The sequence below is a fragment of the Gallus gallus genome, chromosome 21, assembly GCF_016699485.2.
Source record: "Gallus gallus isolate bGalGal1 chromosome 21, bGalGal1.mat.broiler.GRCg7b, whole genome shotgun sequence".
NCBI lineage: Eukaryota > Metazoa > Chordata > Aves > Galliformes > Phasianidae > Gallus > Gallus gallus.
Window position 1 is genome coordinate 1874086 of NC_052552.1, and position 14835 is coordinate 1888920.

At 39.5% G+C, this 14835-nt stretch overlaps 1 protein-coding gene across 2 annotated transcripts in view; it reads left to right on the forward strand.

The window, feature by feature from the left end:
* Positions 1-14835, forward strand: part of CFAP74 (cilia and flagella associated protein 74) — a 68341-nt gene that overhangs the window by 41612 nt on the left and 11894 nt on the right. For both annotated transcript variants that reach the window (XM_040651294.2, XM_040651292.1), the window contains 14 exons: positions 284-402; positions 1168-1234; positions 1316-1405; positions 2135-2308; positions 2476-2638; positions 3472-3584; positions 3991-4113; positions 5212-5333; positions 8112-8240; positions 10540-10627; positions 11564-11737; positions 12980-13113; positions 13682-13958; positions 14406-14513. In XM_040651294.2, coding sequence (XP_040507228.1) covers positions 284-402; positions 1168-1234; positions 1316-1405; positions 2135-2308; positions 2476-2638; positions 3472-3584; positions 3991-4113; positions 5212-5333; positions 8112-8240; positions 10540-10627; positions 11564-11737; positions 12980-13113; positions 13682-13958; positions 14406-14513 — 1881 coding nt within the window. The remainder of the gene's footprint in view (positions 1-283; positions 403-1167; positions 1235-1315; positions 1406-2134; positions 2309-2475; positions 2639-3471; positions 3585-3990; positions 4114-5211; positions 5334-8111; positions 8241-10539; positions 10628-11563; positions 11738-12979; positions 13114-13681; positions 13959-14405; positions 14514-14835) is intronic.

A 14835-nucleotide genomic window follows, 5' to 3' on the forward strand; every position in this document is an offset into this window, starting at 1 on the left:
TGGCCTCACACAGTAATTTTCAGTGTCAGAGGGATGCACCAAGCAGACAGCCTGCATGACTCTGCTCGTCTTGTGTCAGTGAATGCCCTGTTACACAGCTTTCATGGCAGGAAAATACAGATCAGCTTGATACATTAGCTGTGCACGTACCAAGAAAATGTTGCCACGTCTATGGAATAAGCATCTTGTGCCTTCTGCTGTGGTAAAACTGGTTGTTTTGTCATTACTTGTGTAAAAGTTACTTCCTGTAATTGACACCTCCTGATATGTTTGGTATTTCAAGGATTTTGATGTTGGCAAAACCTACAAAAAGAAGATAGTTTTGATAAATGCATCCTACAGCATTAACTACTGCAAACCAGTGGGAATCAGCAAATGGCTGAAGGACTTCATCAGCATTCAGTACGTAAAATTATCTTTCTATTTCTGTTTGAAAATGTTCCATCTTTGTTGGTTTTTAATTCTGTTTTGGTAAAATTGTGATTAATGCATACATTGTTTCACTGGGGCCCAGCTTACTAGGTATCCCCCTGGCTAACAACATGCAGTCGTGTATTTTGTCTAGCCTGTTTTTGTCAGGCAGAATAGGGCTCTAGTTGTGCCTTAGTAATTTCATTTGGAGTGCAGCTGTGAGACTACTTGTCTTCTGATGGGCATTTTGTTTGCATCACAGACACCATGAAATGAGGCACTGAAGTGACTGGCAGTTTCTATTCAAGATGATTTTGATATAGCTTGCAGCAAGCAGCATGTTCTCTCATCACTTGCAGCAACCTTCTTTTTTCCTCTTCATTTCCTATTGGGATAGTGGGGATGTTAGAGATCCACAGTTGAAATTGATGATGGCTTCCCAGGTGTTAAAGGTGACTGGTCCACTCCATTCTTAAGGTTATTGAGCCACAGCTCCACCAGTTGCCTTGTTTGTAAGATGAACACTAACTCTTTCCTTGTAAAAGTATTACAAGACTTTGTGAATAAAACCTCAGCAAATCAATCTTGGTTTTACAGTTGCACCAGGCTTCTGTGGCTTTTCCTTAAGCTGTCCCTCATTCTGACTTCCCAGATGAATAAATAAATCCAAGTGAAAAAATAGTTATATATTCTTTGCTGTTCTTACCAGTGTAGGCATGGCTTTAATTGGGAGTTTTATGCTGCTTCTCTACATAGGTTTGACCCACCTGGCAAAATGTCTGCTGGAATGTCCTGTGAAGTGGGGATAACCTTTAAGCCTGTGGTAAGTGCACCTCAGTGGTAACTTTGTCAAATAGGCTGAATCTCTGCAAATCACATGGCTGGGGGGGTTTCTGTTTTTCAGATAAATGAAAATCTGGAAGGAGAAGTCATGTTTATGGCCCAGACAGGATTCTTCTCAGTTCCATTGAAATGTACAGCCAAGACATGCATTGTGAGTGAGTGTTTAAAGTCAGAGTAACAGCAGAAATTGCGAGACAGCATAAACATTATTACAAATATTCAGTAAGAGTTATTTGTTTCTTTTTCCCTGTTAAATATATATTCACAAAAATAAATAAAAGATTAATTCCTCAACTTCCCAAATTACACTGAGATTTATTCAAAATTATCTTAATATATTTACATAACCATGAATTGTAACCTCAATTTCAGAGTGGAATTAAATGAAGTGGTTCTGTTTTAGAATTTGATGCTGTGACAGCATGAATGGAGGGAAGAAAAATGGTATCTGGAAGTGATCTATCATTTCTTCTTGAAATCTTTGGGAATTTCACCCTGGACTTGCAGGAGTTTCAGTTTCTATGTAGGCAAAAACCACACAGTATGTTTGTCTCTCTCTGTACCAGATTTTTAGTAGAGGACTGATAAGATCCGCAGTAACTAACAGAAGACTTAGTAAAGCTGCTGCCATGGCAGAATTTAACCTGTTGTTTCCACTGATGTATACTGATCTAAAATGCAAGCAGCTCAGTTTAACAAGATATTGTTCAAATTAGTTGGCTTTGACAAAAAGACAGGAGAGTGCCCACAGCTGGCAATTATTGGACACTGTCTTTGAAATGAGAACTTAGAAGTCCTATTCTCAAAAAAGTGAATGCTCATTTGATGGACATCACTGACTATCTAGGACAGTAATAATTAATGGTTCCTCCTCTTACAGCTGGCACTAGATAAAGTGCTTGTTGACTTTGGCACTCATGTGGTAGGAGAGACAATTTCACGAACTGTCAACCTGACAAACACTGGAGCTTTGGGAACGAGATTCAAAGTTCAGACATTAGGAGGTGACAGCAGTAGATGTGGAGCAACAGCAGAATCTTCTACTACCAGAACAGTAGGTTCAAAAGCATCTCCCTAAATTAATCAATCCCATTTATAACATGAAAAACAGCTACAAGAAAACACAAGTCTCATTTGCAGCTCCTTGATGAAGTTGGAGCTGGATACAAGCTCAGTGGTTGGTCACAGTAGAAATTACTTTTTCCTGAATATTTTTTATAGGTTACTCAACTGTGCAGTGACTCTGCTCCTGAAAGGAAAGACAGCAATAGTTCTGTAACATCTGTGCTTGAAAAGAAAGAACAAACTTGTCTTGATGGTAGTGAAGAACCAACCTGCTGTGTAGCCCAGGTGGAGCAGCAGAGGACTGAGACAAGTTCTACAGGTGAGCTGATTCTGGAAAAACTGCTAGTGCAAGTTTCCCAGACTTAACCAAATTAAGTAGTTCATCATGCTAGTAGTAATGATACATCTCTTTATATGCTGCCTCAACTCTAAATCCTCCTGAGCTCAAAATAAAGTCTAAAAATAATGTACTGGCACCATTATATCAAAATGAACAGAGAATCTTGATCATCATTAGTGATCAACATTTCAGCTTCAGAAGAGTATAGAAACCAACTAGCTTACAGAGACTGCAAAAATATTATCATTTTTTGTCTCAGCAACAGAATACCCACCCCCCTCCCCCCCCAGAAAAAAATCCACATGACAGGTTTATTTTTATAGTCTTTAATTCTAGTAACAATAAAACAGAAAGATGAACCTCATAAGGCTTTCCTTCTCATTCCTAATGTTTACTATGTACTTAAAAAGATCCAATACTGTAGAAGAAAGACTTCTTCAAAATGTGTGTTGAATATTTCTTGTGCATATTGATCACTTCCATGGCAGGAAACCAAATGTCCCTGGACAAGGTGGTGGGTTCTCTTTTCTGGAATCTCTGTAGTGAAAGTGATTAAAGGAATCACCGTACCTGTCTCCATAGAATTACTTATCTCTAAATCTATTTACAGACCAGAGAGGTTGTGGAGTTACCTTCTCTGGAGACACCAAAAACCTGCTTGGACACAGCACTGTGAGATGTGACCCTGCTTGAGCAGGGGGATTTAGATCAGATCATCTCCAGAGGTCTCTTCCAACCTCAACCATTTTGTGTTTTTTTTTTGCTTGCTGCTCTGCACGTTTTGGGAGTCTGTTGGTATTTTTTTCTTTCAGAACAACTCACTCAAGATGCATTCAATTTCAGTTCAGATAAAGACATGGACAATGCACATGATTTAATGGCATGCTCTCCTGAAGAAATACCAATTGAAATTATGCTGGGAAAGGTAATGAATGCCCTGAAATACATACAAGATTTTCAGTAGTCTAAGCCTCCTGCATCAAGTGAATTGCTTTGACTCTGCTGGCAAATGCTGAAGTATGTAATCAGTTTTAACCCTAGTGGAATCCACTGTTTTACAGTTACTCAAAGAATCATAGAATGTCTTGGGCTGGAAAGGACCTCAAAGATGATATAGCTCCACCTGCTCTGCTCTGGACAGGGTCGCCAACCATTACATCAGCCCAAAGTCAGACTGCCCATCCAACCTGGCCTTGAGTACCTCCAGGGATGGGGCACCACAAGTTCTGTGGGCTGCCCTATATGAGCACATATAGCTTCACTTCCATACATTTTTATAGCCAACCACACTCGGAGAGGTTCTCCTTAAAATGATGTTACTTCCTCTTTAGGTTACTGAAGGTGAGATTGGACCCTTCAGCTCAGTGAAACTTCAGATTATATTTATGCCATCTATCCCTGGGGACGTGCGGGCAGAGTTTGAGATCGTGTTTGACAACTCAGACTGCAAACCAGTGAGTGATTTTTTTTTTGTGTGTGTGTGTGTGAGACTTGCTTCAAACACTGTTGAAACCCTCCTACCTCTGCTTCTACCAGGAATTACAAGAGCACAGATCCTGTACTAAAAGCAGGAGAAATAGGCAGAGGACAAATAGATTTATAGACATAAGAAATAACAATGACATAACCTATGCTAAACAGTAGGAAACCTTGTAAATCATGGCCCTTCCTTCTGATGAACTGTGGTTGCTAAACCTGTAGATTCTCTCAAATTTCTACACAGCTGTTTATCAGACACCCTACTGGAAAACATCTATTGTCCTGTATATAAATCTGAAATTACTTTCTCTGTTCCCAACCCATGCAGTTTATTTTCTTTCTGATATATCAGCACTGGAATTATTTAGCACGAAGTAGTGAAACTGATGTGTGAAGGCTGGGACAGATGACAACTTTAGTTACCATTTCAGCATATTTTAATTCTGCATTTTTTTGGAAGCCAAATTCTGCCTGGGAACACTTCACAGCAGCTTGCCAAAAATAAAAAAAAAAAAGAAAGAAAAAAGAAAAAGGAAGAAAATCTTCCAAGAAGCTCAGTAGGCCAGTCTTGGCTCTCCCCACAGTCTACAGATGGAATAGTCTACAAAAGAAACTGCAGATGCGTACTGCACATTCCTGTGGGTACCCTTTCTTTCAGCTCTGGCAGGGAAGGATCATTTTGTCCAAGTTTGAGCTATGTGGCTGCTGAAATTTAGACTCAAGGTCATTATGTGGAATATAGCACCGTACTGCCCTGTTGTATAAACAAGCTGCAGTCTCTTGTCTTTCTGAATTCTTGCACATTCACTTAACTATTTAAATATTTCTTTTCAATCTCCTGGGCAGCATTCTATTCCTTCACATTCTCTGGATCAGAGTCCAAACTAAAATATCATTCACTTCTGTTCTGGTACACAGTAATACTTAGGTTTCAATTTATAGATTACTTGTACAGCTTTGTTTAATTATGGTACCCTTAACAAGTACATATTTTAGCTGTAGGTTATAGCTGTTTAGATCAGTAACAAATTGAGACTAACAAAAATAAGTATACTCTTGGTTTGTATTAACAGCTGTACTTCAGTGCCACTGGAGTTGCTATTGATGTGCCAGTTTGGGTGCCCAATCCCAATGTTGATTTAAAAATCTGTATGTATGACCGACTTTACCAGGACTGCATTGTCATCCGGAGCAGGTGAGCTGCCTTCCACAGCTGACTGATAAGTCACCAGGTGATACCTCGGGGGTCTGTTGCACCAGAGACATCTGGTTGTCACAGCAGGCTGAAGAGCAGTTTTGCACTTTTTATTTTCCCCTGGTATTCCAGCAGGACATCCTGATTACCAGCCCTCTGGATTCTACCCTACTGTGGAAATTAGACTTGGGTATACTGCTATCCTAGATCCCCAAGAAGAGCAATAGCTATGAAGTGTCTGAGTTAGTACACACCTTTCTGCTCCTACAAGGTTCCTTGTGCTGTGCCTCTTCTGTGACAGAGCTGTTAAGTCCCTAGGGAATGGCAGCCCCAGTGAGTTTCATCACATGGAACTGCAAGCTAAATATTAGGGAGATAAACTGTGCCTAAAACTGAGTGCATGTTGGGTATAATTGATTCAGCCAAAGAACTTTCTGAAAGATTGTTCTAGAAGCCAGCTTCATGCCAACTGTTCCTTACTGAGAAGGTCAGTCTCTGGTCTTTGTAGACATGTGCTGTGATGGTGGATGAATCAAGCCAGTCCTTTTGCATTTCCTATAACATAGGAAAGCTGCAATCTTTCCTGAGCCATACAGGAATTAAGAACTGCACGGCAGTGGCAGATACTTTTAAGTATACAGACAGTGATAGATTATGAATTATACTGATTACCCAATATTTTTTTATACGTACGTATTTCCATAGTTTGCATCAGTAACATCTGAAGACTTCTTCTGTTTGCACTGTAACAGAAGGACAATATTTCAGCTCATTGGCTCCCTGATGTTTCTTGCTGTAACATTCTATTATATGAACTCTTACTCCACTAATTGTCTTCAGGTCTACCTTGGATATCTTTATCTAATGCAAACACTATGAAACACCCAGCGTTCCTATTTCACCAATCTGCATATCTTAGGTTCTATTTAAACAAGATTGGGGTGGTTTTGTGGGAGGGTGGGGGAGACTGGTTCTGTAGAAGGCATCCATTCTAAACCTCTTACAGACTGCACAGATTCTTCACAGTTGGAAAGAAATGAGTAAAGCTGTTATTTCAAAAATTCAGCCTACAGATATGAGAAGCACAAGTTATGTAAGGGCTTTTACTTGGTGAAGATAACCCAGGGATAGAAGTTAGAAGCATAGAAGAAAAATAACTATCCTAATGAAAACTTAAGATTTCAAAGGGGTCCCAATACAGAAGCTGCCAAATTGCTTAGGCCAAAATTTCTTAACTGAGAGAACTTTATCAACTTCCCCTAAATTAAAAGCACTTAATATGTATTATGCTGTCCTTAACACCTTGGCAAATCAAGTCTTCAATTTAAGCCTGCTCCCCCCCCCACACCTCCTTTGTTAAGAAAAATTGGCTTTGTTATACAGTCACCAGTGCTGAAATTTCAAGTATCACATGTGCGAGAATGTTCTGTCTCAGTATCTGCCAAAGTAAATATATGGAATCATTCAGTTAGATGCAATGCCTGACAGATCTCTTCCTCTACTAGCCATTACAGTTCTTCTGTTGCTTGTATCAGAAAGTTTTCAAGTTAGTTAAATAGCTCTGGCACTTGAACTCTTCCAGCCAGCTCTGTGGAGTTACTAAATGTTGACTTATTTTCTTTCTAGAGTACAGTGATTGGGAAGCATAAAAGTGCAGCGTAAAGGGTGAAAACATTTCACCAGAATCCTCTCAGATATAAATCACTTTGAAAAGTAATTTCATTGGCAAGTTATAATCTGCACTGATTTAAAGAACTACGATGTTGTTCTCTTAGATTGTCAACAGCCAGCAATCCTTCCAAGCTCCCAGCACCTCACGCTGCAGTTGTTGATTTAGAGCAGGCCATCTGGACTGACAGCTTGTAAACCAGTCCAAGAGAAGGAAAAAGACGAGAGAAATGTTTGTAAATTGATTGGCAATTCTACACACAGGCATAAAATTCCAAAGCAGGGTATGGTTTGTGGCTATCACTCTACTGTAGTGTGGCCAGAATTCAGAGAACAGGAAGATGCTTCCTTTGCTTCCACTATGCCATTCATAGGACAGAACTTGAAAGTTGAAACAAAATTGAAAGAAAGAACTTCAAAAATTAGAAAGAAGTCACCAGATAAACTTGACTGCATAGTGAGACATTCAGTGTTTGTCGGAAGCTCACACAGTGTTTAGGTATTCTTGGCCCCACACAGCAGTTGCTGGTCTTCATTTTTCTGTTTCTCAGACAGAATAAGAGTTTTTCATTGTTATGTTCTGCCTGCTGCCAGTCATTACTTAACAGAGATCCTGCCTCACCACAGGACTGTGCCTTCTCCTTGAGCAGGCTCTGTGCTGCAGTCAGCACCAGTCAGATGCCTCAAACACTGCCCGAGTTATTCCTATTGGTTCTGATAGAGAGGATGTATTTTAGCAGCAAATAATTAGCTGGTATTTCACAATAATTTGGCTTTGACTTTCCACTGACCTGACTTATCGCTGTGCTGCACTTTGATAATTATGTTCCAATCAGCTGTGTACATTTGCCTGAAATACAGCTGGGTTTACTTACAGTAATTCCAAAATCTTGTTTTCTATACTTAACTTAAAAGAATGCAAATGTGTGATTTTGCTGTAGCAGTTTCACTTGCCCTTCATTTTCAAAGGAAGCTTGGAATAGTTATAATTGTAATGTAGTGCAGAGATGCAAGGGAGGGAAGGGCGAACAAACTGCAAGAGCAAATGTTGCCGAGATGGCAGCACCAGTAGCCCTCGATGCCACTTGAACACATCTGATCTGTTTGCAGAGCAAAAACTACGCTGAATTTGAAGTTCGAGGTATGCAAAGAATTGAGCAAACACATGAAGCTGCTCCCAAAAACAGGTTACATTCTACCTCGATCATCCTTCCGTGTGCAGCTGAAGTTTCTGCCCAGGTAACCCAACAGCATTTGTATTCTTGCTATTTAAATAATGTCAGTAGGAGGCTGTCGGTGCAAAATCTGAGCAAATGAAGTATTTTTTTCCTTCCTTTGCTTGATGCCTGTAGTAGGCTGGACTTCACACTGCGGGTGTCAGATCAGTCCTAGTCTCCCTTCTCCCCCTCAAAAGATGCCAGATGCACAAAGAGGAAATTAACTTGGATCGCATACCTATGAGGAAATGCTTTTCCTGCAGTGACAGCAGCAGTGTTAAAATCCTAGTAGTTGTATTCCTGGTAGACTGCTTCCATTTCTGTGGGGAAGCTGTTCTTACATGAAAGGGAAGCTCTCTAGGCAGGTGGCTACTTCACGGATCAGTGATCAAATCATTTCTGGACAAGCACTCCTGCCTTGCTAGCTATAGTAAGAATGGTTGGACTTTTTCCCTAAAATGTGAATGCAATGACTTTGAATTTCATGTAGGAATTTATATAACATCTTCAGAGATGCTAGAAGCCTTATCCCAGCAAGTGTCTTCCTTTCTACTTCACAATATGTCTATGTGTACAAACGCAACTCAGTCATAAGTACAAAGAATGCCATTTTTCATAGAGTTATATATTTGGATGTTCACTGATGCACTCAGCATCTCTGAAAATCAGACCCAATTTGAAAATGAGAGACTAAGCATTGGCATCGGAGTCCTCAGCAGGTTAGCTAGTATTCAAGGAACTGAAAGTATTTACACTTCTTCCAACATATCAAATCCTATCAGGTTACTGTAACAATAACCATTATCATGACATTCTTCCATTCCTAAAGTTCAGATGCTGCAAAGCACTGTTATACTTACCGAGTAGATAGAAGCATAGCTTGGATTTAGAAAATTAATCTGCCTTTTGAAAAACGAGGAAGCTTCAGAAAGGAGATTTGATGAGATTAAGGCTTTTCTGACACACAAAATAAGTATCTGGCTGTTTCAGTATATAGATCATTTTAAAAGGCCTAACATGCTGGAGAGTGTGTATGACAGCAGATGAGCTTGCTCCAAGCTGATGTAAAGTACTAGTGCCACATTTCTGTAAATGCCTCCTCATCGACTTAAGCTCAGTTTCCTCAGGAGAAAGAAGAGCTCTTTTAAAAGCAACACAAGTAAAAAGAAACGCTCGTTCAGCGAGACTGAGTGAGCAGATAAGATGACTGAAGGCTTGGGAAGCTCTCCCAAGAATTCCATGCACACTGAAACACGGGGTCAGATGTTACAGTGCTCACATAACTATCTGGGTGCTAGAAGCAAAGACCTATTTTCTCCTCATTTGAAGGCAAATTCTCTAATCTGCTGACTTCCAGCATTCCCAAATGCTGCATCTTCTACTTTTTTTGTGTGTATTTGGAAGTAGTCCTGCAGATGCTGGCAGTCTAAATCTGATTGGTCTCCCGTGCTTCTCCTTAATGGCTTTAAAGCACAAAGATGCTGTTTTGAGAAAACAGTCCGAAGGATTTCAGTCTCTCTTCCCCGAGGCACAACAGCTACTTTAGGACCCATCGCTGTGTACGTACAGTAACAATTATGTTTTCTCCCAGGATCATTTTGCAACACATGAATTTCTCCTGCTATTCTAATGTCCTGTGACAAAGTGGAAGCTGATACTTTATGCCTACTTTATTTTTATCTCTGTTCTATTTTTAAACAAGTTAGCAATCGCATCTCAGGCTTGCAAAATAAAAGGCAGCAACATCTCAGATCAGTATGATGATCGTGAGTGGGTGCTATTTATTTTTTAACTATCCTTTAATAATACATTAAAAAATTGCAAGCAATTCCAATAGTAGTAGTAGGAACATTATCACTGTGAAGTCCTAAAAACAGGAAGCAACTCACTGTGGTGCTGTAAGACACCATAAATAGACCAGCAGAGCTAAAAATGTTAGCTTTTGTATTGTCTTGGCTTGAAGCTCTGAAATTGAGCTTATGATAGCAAGATGCTGCAGCAACAGAGCACACGCCTCTTACTTGTAAATGACTAATCTGGTACATAATCAGACACCATTGGTCTCCAAGTGTGTTTCACTTTATTTATGTCTTGGTGCCGTGAGATCCAACTGGCACTGCCTCAATTGACTGATAATTAATTAACATGGGTGTCAGAAGGAAACAACTGCCCGGGACGGGTTGGTTCCGTGCTCTGGCTGCAGCAAAGATGCTGATGCCCCATATTCTGTTTAGAAGGTAAACTTCAAATTGTTCAGAGTTTTAAATGACTGCGTTTATAAGAAGCTTTTATGAAGCTGAATGTAGCTTTTATCATTTCAGGCACTCCCTCCCCGGAGACGCAGGGAGCTGTTTTAATGAAGAGACAGGTGTGCTGGAAGCTCCAGTGACAATACAGATTGCAGATAATGTTAGTTGCTGTGGGTTTTTTTTATCCTATAGATCTGTTATTGTAGTTTATGTTCACTTAGTGATACCTAACTGTAGCAGAAGTGCTAAGTCACAGCTGGCACCAGTGATGGAGCACCTGGTGGGAAGGCAGGGCCAGTCCAGGGGAGCTCAGGTGCATGCAATGTACCCGAGTACATTAGCCAGGATCCACCCCTTCCCAGGCCTCATTTAAGGCTTGGTAGTGGAGGTGAGGGGATCTTGCCGGAGATCACTGCATGCCTGAGGCCTTCCTAAGGTAAGCAGCTTTTTTCCTTTGTTTCTGTGAGTATGGCTGTTGCATTTGGGTGAGTTCTCATTTGCTGCAGCATGAGGTTTTGCTGCTCTGCTGTTATTGCTGTGCTTTCCATCACATTTTAGTGTTACCCCTAACCTTGCTGTACAAATTGAAGTCCTATGATAACAGCAAAAGCCATTCACAGTGATGATATAGATCTCATGATGGTTTTTTCTTTTCAGCATGTTTACAATACTGACAATTTAATCTTTTCTAATTAGTGTTTGCTTATTCCCTTTCAGTTTCTTCTGTAACAGAGCTCTCACATTCCACAGCACAATTTCTTCATTCTTCCCTTTGCTGTTGATGTGGAATATTCTGCATCTCCAGAAAACATGAATTCTAAGATGTGATTCCATTCTAACATACAGAATTTCAGACAACTAAAAGGGTGTTTTTTTGGTAATTTTGCTTTCTAAAGAGCTATTTATTATTGCTTATTTTTGAAGAACAGTGAGGCTGAAGTTCAAGATAAATGTTATATTTATATTTGCTACTCCCAAAGAATGCAGTAGAGCAACTTATTTTGTGGTTATCTTTTCTGATGACATTTTACTTAAATTCTTTCTACTTGATGCTACAGATAGAGGTTTATGTCCTTTGTTTTTGGATTTGTTTCAGACTAAACAAATTAATTTTACTGTCCATGCAATTGTTACTACTACTGACTTGGTGATCAGTCCAGCAGAAATCAATTTTGGATACTGCACCATCTACGAAGCCGTGAGGACAAATGTCACGCTCACAAACAAGTCCATCCTGCCACAGGAGTTTGGATTTGTGAGACTCCCAGAGGTAGGTGGTTCTCCTGAACACCCCTCTTCTTGTATTATACTATACTTAATTATTCAGAAACTTTATTTCAACACAAGGATGAATGTATCAGAACTGGTTCCTGGAAAGCAGTGGAATTATTGCTCTCAGCAGTGCTGGGGAAACACACTGCTAAGTTTTGTTACTGATGTACTGAAACAACACTGTAAATGTTTCCAAACAGTATGAACTTCTTTCAGATTTTCCTAGCCTGACCTATGTGACATGAATAATTCTATCCTATTAGCACATCTATTTCTTTCAACAAGACATTTACTAACAAAATATCTGGTGTGTTTTTTGCACAGCACATCCAAATGTCTGAATTTTTAATCCTCAATGCAGGATAACAGTGTCCACACTGCTTATTAGGAATCATCCCCTGAACCATACTTAAGTGTTGTCTGACTCTCTGTAAGTTGATGAGGAGGCTAAATTAACCACAAGAGCTGCCAGTTTCCTGAGGGGTAGGGCCATTGGATGATGGTTGTTTTTCATTTTTGAGTAAATAAGAGCTGTTCAAGCTTTACAATAGCATGATGATCACAACAGGAAACAGGTTGGTGTGTTGGAATGGGAACTAGAAGGACATCTTATTAAGTCTTCTCCCTTTCTCTGCTGTTGTAGCAATTAAAATCAAGTAGTTTGAATATTTAAAAGGCTTTTTAAAAACAAAGTTTTGAAGCTGCATTTTTCAGGATGCGTTTCATGATTAAACTGTGATGGGAAGAAGTTCCTGAATCATTACTAACTCATAAACACAGAACAATACACATGTACATACTGAACTGATGTCCTTGTCATCGTGGTACCTCCATACCACAGAAATATCAGCTCTTCAAATGCAGAGGGAAGCAGTTGAGATTTTTATCATACTTCATTCAGTTGTTCATGAAGAATAAATAAGCATCGTTAGAGAAAGGTGATTACCGTGGATGGTAAGAAGCGAAGGAAAGACATTCCACTGAAATTTGAGTTAAGGGATTTAAATTTCTGCTTTTCAAGCTACCAGAAGATTAGTAAAGTGCATGTCAGTCAAATACTAGGCACTGTAACTCAAATGAAAGCTGCTTGATCTGTTTTCCTGACATTTGTGGATTTAATAACAATATTTGTATGTAATTGTCTGAATTTATTAGTTCAGTAACTTAATTAAATCAGTAATATAGCTTTATTTGATAACTTATTATCCTAACAATTATTTCTTATCATGCTACTTTGAAGTTTGTTGAAATTCAGCCCAATGATGGATTTGGAGTTCTTCTTCCTCTTGAAAGTCTGACATTGCACGTAATCTTTAAAGCCAACAAGGCAAAAGAGTACAGCTTTGAACTGACCTGCAAGTCAGAAGTTAATAGGTATGTGAAGAAACTGCTTGAGCACCACACAGTTCAGAAGTCTAAATCACATTTTAATTTCAACTGTTCACGTAAGCCTGTCCAGTAACAAATCCCTCCCACTATGAAGAGGTGAGGCTAGGATATAGGATAGAGCTGTGATGCAGGTATGGATTCAGTTGACAACAGTTGTTCATTGCCATCAGTTAGTTTACATGTCTCATAGGCAAGCTGCTAGCTTGCCCCAGGTCTTAGCCTGCAATGTTTTGCTTGCTTTTTCAGTAGAATTACTGAAGATTTTTTAATTATTAGGGTTTTTTTTTTTTGTGGAAAATGCTTCATGAATTAAGCTAAACTACTAAAATAATGATGACAAAGAATTTGATGATTTGAGTGGATGTATTTCTTCATAGAGGAAGAATCCAAGTACAGTTCACTAAAAATAGTATTATTGTCTATCTTTATACAAAATTTCCACTGTAAGCTTGAAATTTTTCTTAAATAGGGACTACCAGATCAGTTTCCTATTTTTTGGGCTGATGAAGGGACCATTTTATGCTGAAACAATTTATCATGTGTTTATTTTTAGACAATTCAAGTTGTCATGCAGAGCAGTTGGAGTCCACCCACCTCTTGAATTGTCTCATTCCTTAGTTCAGTTTGCTGCAACAGCTCTAAATGATGTGTCTACAGCAACACTGTATGTGATGAATTCCCATGTGAGTGCCAACATCTTTACTCATGCAGTCCCAAGAATTGGCAATGGGGAAGTTGCCCCTGTTGGACCCACTTCATTTGAATTCTATGTGCCAGAAGACTGTCCTGTGACAATCACACCTTCTGTTGGAACTGTGTTGCCTGGAAAGGTACATTCACTTTAAATGTCAAGTGTTCAAATGCATCTTTTGATCATCTGCATCCCTGCAAGTTCTGTCACTTGCAAATGATGCTGAAAACAAATTATTAGCATAGTTGGAAGACTTCACCTGAGATAGTTTTAAATTAGACTTAAGGGGTTAACCATCAAATCTAGTTCATGGGAGCTGTCCCTGTGTATTCTGTCCCCAGTGCTACCACTGTGATTTATTTGAAGAAAGTTCAGATACCAAGAAGAATGGTCATGTAATACCAGCCCACTGTGATGCAGGGGACTTCAGAAAAGTGGAAAGTGACCTTATTCTTAAGTTCGTCTCACTAGGGGGGAAAAAATGTTTTGCTGTCAGATATATGCTCCTATCAAGCTCTGTAGGTATAACACACGTATGAGAGATGAATTCTGCCTATCGTTCTTGTGTATGTTCTCTCTCTCCCAGAAAAGCTTGATTCAAGTGTCCTTCAGACCAACATTGTCAGATCAGCTAATCAGAGAAGAGGCAGCTCAGAGGCTTTGTGGTGCAGCTGCAACAGGGGCAGAAATACAAGTAAGGAATGCTAAGAACTAGCACGTGCTGTTGGGCTATTGCTTCCAGATATTTGTTGCTCTAGATGGTATTTTTATCATAAAATTATTTCCACGTTGAAGCCCAAACTCCTGATTGATGTAAGACCTGTCTGTACAGGAGTGTACTGCTGCACTGATTGCTCAGTGGACAGACTGCACATCAATTTTACTCCACTATAACGTATTCATTCCTATAGGATTTTCTTAAATCTAAAATATAACAGATTTCTACTTCCTAAGTATTGACAGCATACATAGTCTTTGTATGTAACCGACCCACAGGTCAGTTAACTTATGTCAGC